General features: G+C 43.2%; 1 protein-coding gene across 1 annotated transcript in view; it reads left to right on the top strand.

The window, feature by feature from the left end:
• LOC140396480 (protein O-mannosyl-transferase TMTC2-like) overlaps window positions 1-12218 on the top strand; it is a 271210-nt gene extending 258992 nt beyond the window's left edge. Inside the window, exon 12 of the mRNA XM_072485147.1 lies at window positions 10153-12218. Coding sequence (XP_072341248.1) covers window positions 10153-10341 — 189 coding nt within the window. The 3' untranslated portion in view covers window positions 10342-12218. The remainder of the gene's footprint in view (window positions 1-10152) is intronic.
• The last annotated feature ends 405 nt before the right edge of the window (window positions 12219-12623 follow it).

Genomic DNA, 12623 nt, shown 5'->3' with positions numbered 1-12623 from the left:
AAACACCAGCCTTTGACTTTAAGATAACATGAAAAATTAACAAGATGTTTTTGTGATGATACACAATCTGCATTATCAAAGCTCCTCTGGGAAGTTCGGTTGAGGAACTTAAGTAATTCATGTGGCATGATGTGCTGGATGAAACATATCAATATGGGATTTTGAGATATGCCAATTTTCTGAGGATCACAAGGGCCTTTCTCAATATTCTTCAAAGGAGGCAACTGGCCAGATTTTCTCAGAGTCAAGGAGATTCCATAGAAATGGTGGATGGGGCCTGGATCTGCAAGTTCCACCTCCATTTCTGAACGATTCGAATTTTGCTGCTAGTGGATTCACACTTGAGGGAAAGCCAGACTCAACAAAGTCTTTCAAACAGAGGTTCAATCTGGTTCAAACAGAGCCCATTTTTGCTGTAGCAAGGGCCTTTTTCTTGTGTGGCAATCACAAATTTATGAAGGAGACATAAATGTCTGTGAGGTATGTCGAAATTTCAAGCCATCAAATTAATTAAATCCTCACATTTTAAAACATTGTTAAAAAATAATCTTTATCAGCAAGAGCTGAAACAAATCTGTTCTAGCAGTTACAATAACTTTTTGTTGATATTTGCCCAAGGGCTATCATTACATAATTATTAATTGTAGGCTGCTGTCCACAATCTATAATATAGCAAGGAAGTTGTAAGTTCACAGTTTGATTGGCAGCTCAAAGACGTTAAGAAAGGGTTTGTTGCCATTAATATGAGGTAATAAACACAAATCTGTTTGTTTTGATAAGGAATTAAGTACTTGAGGGGATTTTAAAGTTTTGAATGGACTTTTGGGAATGGGAGTTATTTTACTATTTTGAAAGCTCTAACAGGTATTTAGATCTTTACTTTATTTATCTCAATATGGCTCGAGAGATCTGGTCATGGTCGATACTGAGTGAGTTGGAATGGAGGGTATAAGAGTACAAAATGGTGGGTGGGCTCACCATTTGTATTAAATTGGTATGGAGACAGTTGGGGCACTTTTTCCTGAGGAAATGTGCTGAGCCTGGTTCAAAGTTCATAGGATGTAATCATCGAGTATTCTTTGGTTTACTTGCAAGTTCTGGTGTCAAATTGTGAGGTGAATTTATGGCAGAAAAAGTGTAAACAATTGTAGGAATGATTTCTCTTCCACCAAGCTGTCACTCAATACTCAAATGGATGTCAGCCTCACATAAGTCACTTACCTTGATCTATGAGTGCGGTTAGAACTTGGATAAAGCAGTTGGTGACCACTAAGATATGGCTGCCTAGAACGTCAGGGTCATTTTAAATTGACTTGAATCAATCCATGTACCATGCTGAGGGCAAATGTCTATCAAAAAGCAGGTATGAAAATTGCGGTGCATCCCGTTGTTTTCATTGCATTGCTAGCCATGGCTTCTCCTTCGCTCATGAATATTATACCCGGATCTTAGTAAGGAACATAGGGGCAGGAGTGGGCCATTCAGCCTTCATTATCATTTACATGCTACCCCTCAGTGGCATCCCATTTGTGACTCTACTATGTTTAAAATGCCATGTCCTATATTTCTTTACGTGGCGTAATGTTATCCATCTGCAGCCTTTGCTAAACCACACCTCTGAAGCCGCTATAATATAATTGCTACTTCCAAACATGGGGTGGAATTCTCTGGCTGTTCACTGGGGGCAGGATTCTCTGGTCCCACCAGCAGCGCATGGTGTGGGGTGGCTTCAATCCCATTGACAGCGGCGGGAGTGACAAACCCTCCTACCAGCGAACGGCGTACCTCCTCCAGCCGCTGAGAAACATACAGCTGGGACGCCGAAGAATCGACTTTTCCAGTTCCCTCCTTGCAGAGCTCCACCCTTGCAAAACTCCCAACTCAAAGGAAATTTAAACAAAATTCATTGATCTGATGGTTTTAATATTATCGGAACACCTGGAAGTGCTTCAGAGCCAGTAAATTGCTTCTGAAATGTTCCTACTATTCAAGCAAATGTGGCAGCCAACTTGCACACAGCAAGATCCCAGAAACAACTACAAGTTAAACGAACATGAGTCTTTCGGTGATGGTGGTTGGGAGATAAATATCAGCGAAGACGTGGGGTGATCTTCCTCACTCTTTTTGAGTACTGTCATGGGATCACTACTTTTCACTTGCATGATGTTTGCACAAGCTCCATTCTTTCTGTGTTCCCGTCTTTACTGACTTACACTGGTTACCTTTATCCATTGTGTTAAGTATAAGGTCCTCAATAACACCTGTATCTCTGTCTATGGTTTTAATTTGGGGACAACCTTTGGCCGAATTGCAAGACTTTGGCTTCAAAGTCAGAAGGTTGTGTTTTCAAAATTCCCACCGGATCCTTAGGACATCATCTGGGCTGGTGCCATGTTGCACTGATAGATGAGACACCTTGCAATGTCTGAGGTGCCATCTTTTGCATGAGACTTTAGACCAAGGCCCCATCTTTGCTGACAAACTTGTCCTGATTGGCACTCATGGTCACAGAACTGAAGATCCCATGGAGCAGCCGCAAAATGGTAGAATAACGGCAGACAGGCAAGCTCTTCTGAAATAGTGAGAGGTGAACGCGACATGAAAACAAGAACTTGCATTTATCTAGCACCTTTAGCATAGGAAAACATCCCAAGCTGCTTCACAGCAGTGTTATCAAATAATAGGGCAATGAATGAAGCTAACATTGGGGTATGAACTCTCCGGCCATTGGGATTTTCTGCTCCTGCTGGTAGTGCACTCCCACCCATGCGTTTCCCGGTGGCATGGGGGTGGCTTCAATGGGAAATCCCATTGACAAGCGGCAGGAGTAGAGAATGTCGCCGCCAGCGAATGGCGCGCCGCCGAGAAACACGTGGCTGGGGGAACGGAGAATCCAGCCCAGGGTGTCCAAAGCATAAATTGCATAATTCGTCGGCTTTTAACATCCCTCATGTGGATGAACATAAAATTCATAAAAATTAAGGTTTAAACACGGGGTATGCCTGCCCTGCAGATTCTTCTTCTTATTATTAGTATTAGGGCCAGTGTTGTGAGGGATATCCTTCAAAGAATTAGCACAGATGATGCAGCTATTCTACACATGACATAGTTACAGTGCAAAGTAGAGTGCCGCACAAAAAGTAAAGAGGAATTGCAACATTGAGCTTCCCACCATCTACCGTATATCGTTCTTTCACTGTCGCTGTATCAAAACCCCAGAATTCCCCCCACTGACAGCACTGTGGGTGTAGCTACACCACATGGATTGCAGTGGCTCGAAAAGGCAGCTCACCACCACCTTCTCACGGACAATGAGGGATGGGAAATAAATGCGGGCCTGTAGCCAATGATACGCACACCCTGTGGATGAATAAATAAGAAATAACTGAGCATTAAGGGAACCTTGCTCTTCAGAGCCCAAGGGACCACTATCAGAGATTTTGCTGCATTTTCTTTTTCATTTTTTGTGTAACTATCTTTCTGTTGAGGACTCCTTTTCCCAGCACCATACATACACATGATTCTCAACAGCTGCGTTCGGAGGAGCCATTTCTCCAACATCTGCTAATTTACTTTCTCTTCTGTGCTTGCAAAAGAACACTTTGAAGTTTTGTCTGAAATGCATTGAGCAAAAAGTTCAGTGTATTGTTACATGTTGTTTTCTTGGTGCCTACATTGCGTTTGGTCCTTTCCAAATACCCTCCTTCTGCTTTTAATGCCATGACCCAGATAACATATGTGCTGTTAATGGAAAACCAATGTACTTGTACTTCAAATCCAAAGTATTGTGACAAACGTTCGCTTTGCCCGTCAGAACTATGTGGGTAGTAACATTTTTCACTGTAAAATGTTTCTATCCAATGTCATTTCATACAAACAATCACAGGATACTCAGTCTAGAGTTACACCTCCAGGCAAAGTACCGAAATTATAATAAAAAGGTCTGCATAGTTTGTAAATCTCTGTGGTCAGTCGAGCTTTGCAGACTGGAATCAGTTTGTTCCCATTCAAATTTGTTAAATATTATATCGTTTGTATTAACAGAGATGCCAAACATGGAATTTTGTGCATGCCAGACTGACAATTACCAGTTATTTTTGCATGACTCCATGTATTACATTGAGTAACAAATATCGAGCCAGATGGAAGTTGCCGTGCACCGTACAGAAAGAATCAAAATCCTAATAACAAAACGTTTTAGGTAGACGATGATTGATTTGACCACCCAGAAATGGACTTGGCCAGGATTACGTGGCAGTTAAGTGTCAATCAGTAGCTGTTGGAATTTTCTGACCCCTGTGTCTACAACAAATATAATTTAACAGATGCTTACTAGTTTGTTCACCAAATGGCACAAACGCAACTGCATTCACCTCACCAACGTTGATTCTGCGCCTCTAAAAAATCAATTATGTTGTCTCCAAGTATATTTGTTTTTTCCAGTCCCAATTTATATTTTGCTTGATTGGGTTGTGTTAAACATTTGAACAAAGCCCTGAAAAGTGATTTTTGTTCATTTCCCTCCCGTTTAAGCCCAGTTTCATTCCGAGATAGGTTTTCTCAGTGTCTGATTTGGAACGGGCATAAAAGAGAATTGAAGGAAGCCATCATTTGACGCCAGACTCTGATTTTCCACTAACCATCTTAGATTTTACTTGTTAATGTGAACATTGCATTGGTACAGCTTGAGGATCAATTTACTTTTTTGCGAATTTCAACTTTTTCATGAGTTAAGTGTCTTTGCTTCAGTCGACGTTACATTTTTATGCTCTTAACTCACTTTATAAAATGTCTCATTTACTGCAGCAAATTAAGCAAGTCTTTTGATCATTTGACCAGCAAAGCTGCAGGTGGTATCATTTTTTATGGAAGTCTAGCAGCAGTGGATTATTGAACTCCAGCATTAATGATTGTCTTTATTGATGAGGTGAAAAGTTTCATCAGCTGCATTCAATAAAAGACGATCTGTTTGAGAAACTTCACCAATATACATTCATTTACCATTATACTGCTCATTAATCTTGTGGCCCGCAATGCATACAAACATAATGAATGTGGTACGTATCCTGAAGCAAATATAATGTCAGAGATCGTTTACAAAGAAAATGAATGAGCAAATCAAGTTGCAAAGAAGGCTCTGTGAATTGTGTGGGCGATCAACAGGGTTTCCTATTCAGTACATGGAGGGCTATGCATCCCTTTTGACAACTTGTCTTAGCCACTGAAGGTGCATGGGGACAGGGTGGATAAAGATGAGAGAATTTTTTTTGGCGGGGGGGTTGGTTGACTGCGCTGTCCCAGAAACAACGTCTTTGTGAAACTGAAGACTGATGCGTGAAAACCAAGGCTGGTGTGTGAACGTCTCAGATTACCAAAGATGTGAGTATATACCGCTTCATAAACCAGCAGGGAAATTGGCTGCATACCAACTCTTCCTGTCCTATTTGACAATGAATAAATATGGTTCCCCCCAGTAAATTAAGTCACTTAAATTAAAAGTGCCTTTCCTGATGTAGCTCTAGTCTTAGGCTCCAAATGCCTTGATATGAAAAGACACTGAAAATAATGTGCATGTACCTACTGTGCCTCAGATGTCTGAAGTTGTCTCCTTTCTTAAAGAGACAGCTGCTTCTAAATCCAAATGATCATGGTTTTGGCTTGATTTTCTGAACAATACCAATACATTGTAACAATCTACGTTTCTCAAGGGCAATTAGGAATTGGGGATCAGAGGGGGGTGTTAGCAGTTGTGGTGGAGTGTAGAAGGGGCAAAAGGCAAGTGTAGCACTTTCAGGAAAAAAAATCGAGGACATTTTGGGATTAAGGTGGGGAGGGTTAGTATAACTGAAGGTGTACGAAGAAAGCAGCCTTGAATTGAGGAAATAGATCGAAAAGCAACTTGATTGGATGGTGAAATAACAGCCTGAAGTAGGGCAGGGTTGGAAGAAGAATCCCATTTTGAATTACTTCTGAGGTGGAGCCGAGAGGCGGGATGAACTGGAGGAGGTGTAAGAAGAGTTTGAGTTTGACACGGAGAGGAGTTGAAAAAGTGTGCCAGATAGAATTAAGGGGGTTGAAAGGGAGAAGAGTGGCAGTTTGAACAGTGAGGTGAAAGTCGCAGGTTGAACAGGGGAAAGAAGAGTGCTGATTTGAACTGAGTAGGGGATAGTAGAAAGAAGAACATCAACTCCAGTTGGTTTCGAGGGGAGATGAGCGGTGTCGGATTGGCTGCTCATTTTGCAACTCTCCTGCCTTAGTTCATTGTGCAATGGGTTCTGATGACAATGTTGCTGACATCAAAATGATGCCTCAGCAAAGTGATCGTGGTTTTCAGTATCACTGAGGAAAATTATTCTCCTTTCTTCATGTAAAATGTAGCAAAAGATATCTTGGCCTGCATTTTCCAGTCATAGAACATAGAACATTACAGCGCAGTACAGGCCCTTCGACCCTCGATGTTGCGCCGACCTGTGAAACCACTCTAAAGCCCATCTACACTATTCCCTTATCGTCCATATGTGTCATCAGTGAAGTTACACTGCTCATTGGTGTCCTCAAATAAACTGCCTTCAAAGATCCAGGGCGGGATTCTCCATTGGCTGACGCCGAAATCGCGAAACGAGATTGGGCAGAGAATAGGTTCCGACGCCAAAATCACGGTGGGCGCCAATTTGACGCCAAATCGCAATTCTCCGTCACCTCGACAGCGGCGTCACTGCATTCTGGAATACCCATACAGTAGAAACTGTTTGCATATCATTAGCGGGCCCGACCAGGTATGTTCCGGGACCTCCGTGATCCTCCGCTTCTGATGGGCTGAGTTCCCGGCGGCACAGTTCACTTGCGTTTTTTTAAATCGTGAAACCGGCGTCGTGGTTACGGAGGGAGAGAGAGGGGTTATGGAAAGTGTCCAACATCGCCAAGGGAAGCCCAGTGGCGCAGTGGTTAGCACTGCTGCCTCACGGCGCTGAGGACCCGGGTTCAATCCTGGCTCAGGGTCACTGTCCGTGTGGAGTTTGCACTTTCTCCCCGTGTTTGCGTGGATTTCGCCCCCACAACTCAAAGATGTGCAGGCTAGGTGGATTGGCCACACTAAATTGCCCCTTAATTGGAAAAAATGAATTGGGTACTCTAAATTTATATAAAAGAAACATCGCCATAGTTTGCTGACAGTTGTGCTGCTGGCTGTGGGGCGCTTTTGCCAGGGCCGGAGGAGTAGCAGGGGGTGACCTGGAGGTGGGGTCGGGGTGAATGGGCACGGAACACCATTGCTGCAGCCAGCAAGGTAACCATGCAGCTGCATACGCTGCTAACAGCCCACTGTGAACTTAGGGCCATTGGACATACGGGTGTTACTCCAGGCTACCCCCAAGGTGCCTTCTGGCCCCAGCTGACCCATCAGCTGTATGGGCGTGCTCCAGCACAACCAGTGCCATCTTGTTGGCTGAGATGAGTTTGTGTGTGGATTGTAATGTGTATATATGGCTGCTGCTTGTGGAGCCGGTGCTAGCCCCTCCACAGTCGCTGAATCAATCCAGGTTCTGCGCCAGTTATTCTGTCATGAAAGTCCACAAATTCTGCATCGGCATCAACATTTAGTCTCAGAAACAGAGAATCCCGTCCCCAGTGTTCTCTGCGGATTGGGTTTCCCCTTTCCTGGTGTTACTTCGATTCCAACATCAGCTCACTGGGATCTCTGGCACTAGACTTCTAGCCCCTGCAGGACCGGGACTGGGGAAGGTGGCTGAAACAGAAAGACCAACACAGTTCATTGAGAACCACTTAAGGTCAACTAAAGGAGGTTGACTGGCATTTCTGGTCAGCTTTCAGTTGGCGCAGTTGGCGAGGGACAGTTTTGGTGCCTGAAGGTGGCCTCTCGTTCACGGACTAGGGGGCCAGCACTCCAGGCAGGCATAGAGGTCCCCCATGCCTGTCTGCATGCAGGAATAGCCATGGTCTACCCTGTAGTGGCGTAGAAATGTTCCCTCCCACAATGGTGGCCTGGCTGCAATAGCCATTTTCTATAAATGTGGGAAAGTGCGCATCTCCAACTGAAACGCCATCTCCATTAGTTACCATGCATTGCAGCCTTGGCCCTCCAGCTTCCAGAACCCACTTGGATGCTGGGTCTGCTTTCTGTCTAATTAATAGGATGCTCCCATGAAAATCACAATGAGTGACTATTTGCCCCTGGGGACACATTCAAGACAATAGGTAGGATTTTCTGACTGTTCACACTGGCAGGATCTTATGGTTTCACTAACGGCCCCGCCGCAGGTTTTGGGGCGGTCAGGGGCGCGTTCAACGGGAAACCTTATTGACTATGGCGGGGCCAGACGATCCCACCGCTGCCCACTGGTAAGCTGTCCTCCTCTACAGAGGGGGAGGAAACTCCCGCCGATAGAACCAGCTCTGACTTACATTTTCAGCCCCCGGTGGGGGGGGGGGGGGGGATATCTTGTCCTTGCTGCTTGGCAACAGCAATTAAGCAGGCTAAGCAACCAATCACATTGAAGAATTCTCCCAGACAGCAAACAAGGAAGTATAAAACATCAATTATGTTCCACTTTTCAAAATAATTTCACAAATAAAGTAAAAGTTGTGACATGTGCATGTAACTCAGGTGGAAGCTACCATGAGCTAACATTTTTTAAAATATCGTTGAAAAAATTTGTGGATTCAAAAGAAAATCCCAATAGAGAAAATTGACATTCCACAAATTGTAACGTTAGTCTTTCAAGACCAGAGTGCTTGTCCAGCAGTAATTATGAATTTGATATATTGTTGTGATGCTGTTGCATACCATTCAACATGGCCTAACTTTTTCAAGGTCTGTGCAGCGGGACCAGCAGCAGAAAAGCAAACATTCATGCCAATTTAGATGATTTCAGAAGATTTCCAACTGTGGGAATTTCAACGCCGCACCCCGTAGAGGAGCAAAGAATCACTGACAGCAACATCTGGAATTCTGTGTTGAACAGCACATGTGACAATGATAGAAGTTGCTCTCAGTTTCACGGTTCTAATGATAGGGAACGCTGAAGGTATTACCATCACCACAACTGCAAAATCCACTGTATTCCCTCAAGCCCAGGAAGAAAATAAAACTTGCGCATTGAGCATTTGTATCTACCTTCATTCCTTCATGACCTAGGCATCTTTCCGGTGCTATGCGTAACAAAATGTTTAATATACCACAGCATAAGTTACAAGGCCATTTGGCATTTCACTTGCAGTGTAAATGTTTGCTTTGCTGTGCCATAGGTTTATTCCCGGGGCTGTTTCTAAAGTTGTTTTGTCAACTTTAGGCTCATGTATTGCAAATATGATTTCAGTTTGCAACGCCTTTTTAATGGAATGTTGAACTGGAAACACTGTGCCTTTTCAACAAAGAGTGAGCAACCTCCATCTTCACTGCCTGGGTGATAATCTAGCAATGCAGCTCACTCACATTGTAGAATAAGCTGAATATCATTTCATTTCAACAAGATGAAATCTGGCTGTGTTCTGTAATGAATGGGTGATCTATTTCACGTAGCTGGATTGTCACCCAGGCAATGGCAGTGAAAATATACTGCACAAACTTTCTACTTATATACAAGTGGCAGGGTGGCATAGTGGTTAGCACTGCTGCCTCACAATGCCAGGGACCCATGGTCCAATTCCAGTCTTAGGTGACTGTATGGTGTTTGCACATTCTCCCCATGTCTGCGTGGGTTTCCTCCGGGTGCTCCGGTTTCCTCCCACAGTCCAAAGCTGAGCAGGCTAGGTGGATTGGCCATGCTAAATTGTCTCTTTGTGTCAAAAGGTTAGGTGGGGTACGGTTGGAGAGTGGGCCGGTAGGGTGCTCTTTCGGAGGATGGGTGCAGCTCAATGGGCCGAATGGCCTCCTTCTGCACTGTCGAGATTCTATTCTATGTATGTATGAATACGGGTCCCAAATATGTGCTGTTTGTAAAATATAACAGGTTGCCACATTTAAAAATCAATTGATTTTGAATTTTACACAATATTATTTGAACTTTCACGTGGTCACCAGTCTGAAGCATTGATTAATATGAGCAGTGGTTTGCTCTTTTTGCTTTCTACCCTTAGTCGGTGTTTACAAGTGTTCCTGTTTTCCCTCTCACTCTATCTTTTCTTTTCTGACAGTACCCTGTAGCATTGATGAACCTGGGAGCAATTCTACACCTGAACGGAAAATTGCATGAGGCTGAGGACAATTACCTCCGCGCTCTTCAACTCAAGCCTGATGATGCCATCACCCAGTCCAATCTTCGCAAACTGCGGAACATCATGGAGAAACAAGGCTTGAAGGCGCAAAAAAAAAGAGATGGTTAAAACTTAAACAGATGGACTTTCCAAACATTAAATATGAAGGAATCAGCAGAGATGGGAGGGCTGAAAATCATCTGGTCACAATCCTGGCAATGGTCTCCAGCACTGGCCCAACTGGACTTTGCAGAGTCAGTAGGAAGCACGTGGTAATTATGGGATATGCCTGGCTGCAAAACCTGCACTTGCCTGCCCAACGCAGCCAGAAACTCTGGCATTCGTCTGACCTTCAGAGAGGGAGTCTCCATAATTCTTCTGAAGATTTGAATAAAATATTCTTTATTTCAGGGTCCAGGCAACTTGCCCACTGGAGAGGACCTCATTCACTCTACTGAACGCTGCCATACCCCAAATCACTTGGTATGCTCGCCTCCAATGACACACCTGGGCACTGCTGAACCAAAAGAATGGAAGCAGTTGCATTGGAGACCCCCATCCCTGGGTCTGCCCTCTCACTGCCTTCCCTTTGTCTCTTCAGGGGCACTTGTCAGATTTCCTCCTCACAAAGCTGTTAGAATGTCTCCTAGAAATGATGAAGATTTGTATTGAAGGGGATGGAGGTGGATGGTTGATTTGAGAGATCTTCCCCTGGAATGCTGACCCCTGACTTTACAAAAACTTGGTTCTGCCTAGCCAGAAGGTAATTAGAGCACTTAATGAAGCAGATTAGGGAATAACAGATGCTTTTTGGATAAAGATAAACATTGATAACAAATCTACTTTTTTAAAATTTTGGAACATATCAGTCTCAACCCTTCCCCACACCTAATATCCATTGTCTGGTTCACATCATTTTAGCTCAACCGTGCCTGTCTACTCTGCATCTCCAAGTGGCTGACTATTTTCGCGGCAACTTTCCACTTTTAAGCAAGTTGCAGACAAGTCACAGAACGCTTTGTTTTAACAAATTGTCGAAGGCTTTGTGAATTGGGGCACATATCTGTCAGGGCTGATGGACGACTTAAGAAGATTTTGCTAAGTTATTGGTACAAACGCTATTGGACCTTGAGGTCAAGTATTTGTAAAGTATGCCCGCATCTGCAAAGGTGTCTTTCATGTTCAACATGTTATGTATGATTCTGGAGTACTGTAAACCATTGTGCATAAACTGCTTCGATGTTGGTTTTGGCAAAATGATGTTGGGCCTTTTCATTGCGTACGAGTTACTGTAATTAAAAGGGAATGAGAAAGGAAACATTCAGTTGGAGCCCCTTCTCCTTTAGCAATATCCGAACCCTTTGCTCTTGAGTTCAATACATTTTGGTAAAGGCATATTTGTTGGTATTTGGGGGGGGATAAAGGAACAATAAGCATGAACTGCATTTGTTCTTTCGCTATGTTACTTTTGGTTTGTTTACATCTGTTATTTCTTAATTTATTTTACTGACCATGGAACAGGTGTATTTTTAGGACTTCTGAGTCACACACAAATACATCACTTTGCATCTGTATTTCTCACGTTTAAATCAAACAGCAGGGATGTTTTCTTTTGTGTGATTGCGAGGCAGAAGTGACTAATTGCTCCGACTTTGTTGGCATTGTGTTGTAGCAATGATTCATTCGTGGGTCTGTTCAAGAGATAAGGATGAAACTTAAGCCATGCAGGGGAGGCTCTCTCTTCCTGGCCAATGCTTTCAGGTTCTGAGAAAAGCTGATAATTAATACATTTGTGTTGCTGCTCAGGGATTGCATACAGTGGAGTAACTCCAGACGGTGCTAAAGAGCACAAGAACGTGTTTACTGAATTAAAAGTTTTATTTTTTGAAATTGTTCTATTTGTATAAATTATCCAAATTTGTAGATGTGTTTCCTTTTGTATAACGACTGCAAACATGCCAGCACACAAGCTTTTCCCCAATAAAAAAAAACTGCAGCAATAGAAAGACGGCTCAAGCGTTTTTGTGATGTATTGCACGTTTGCACTCATAATTTCAGGGCAGAGTGTAAATCTTTACAGCATGCACAAATAACAGACTTGCAGAATATGGAATAGCAATTGTGTAGGCTCTAGAATAACTGCCTAATATGAACAAACCCCTGCAGCCGTTTTGAATCTGACATTTGGACAAGTGATGGTTTAATCATTTCAATAAACTGCACTGACACAAAGCCAACAGAAGTGTTGGGCATTAGAGTTATTTTATTCAAAGAATGCAATGAAAATACATAAACTTATGATTTAACATAATAAACAAGTGACACATTAATTGCTGACAAATGTACATGAGATATTAAAGCCAAGATTAACTGCCATTTATCCAACATCAATAATGTTTCTGAAAGGGATG

This window comes from Scyliorhinus torazame, chromosome 19 (assembly GCF_047496885.1).
Source record: "Scyliorhinus torazame isolate Kashiwa2021f chromosome 19, sScyTor2.1, whole genome shotgun sequence".
NCBI lineage: Eukaryota > Metazoa > Chordata > Chondrichthyes > Carcharhiniformes > Scyliorhinidae > Scyliorhinus > Scyliorhinus torazame.
Note: the sequence above shows the minus strand (reverse complement) of the source record. Positions and strands in the feature narration are given on the sequence as shown.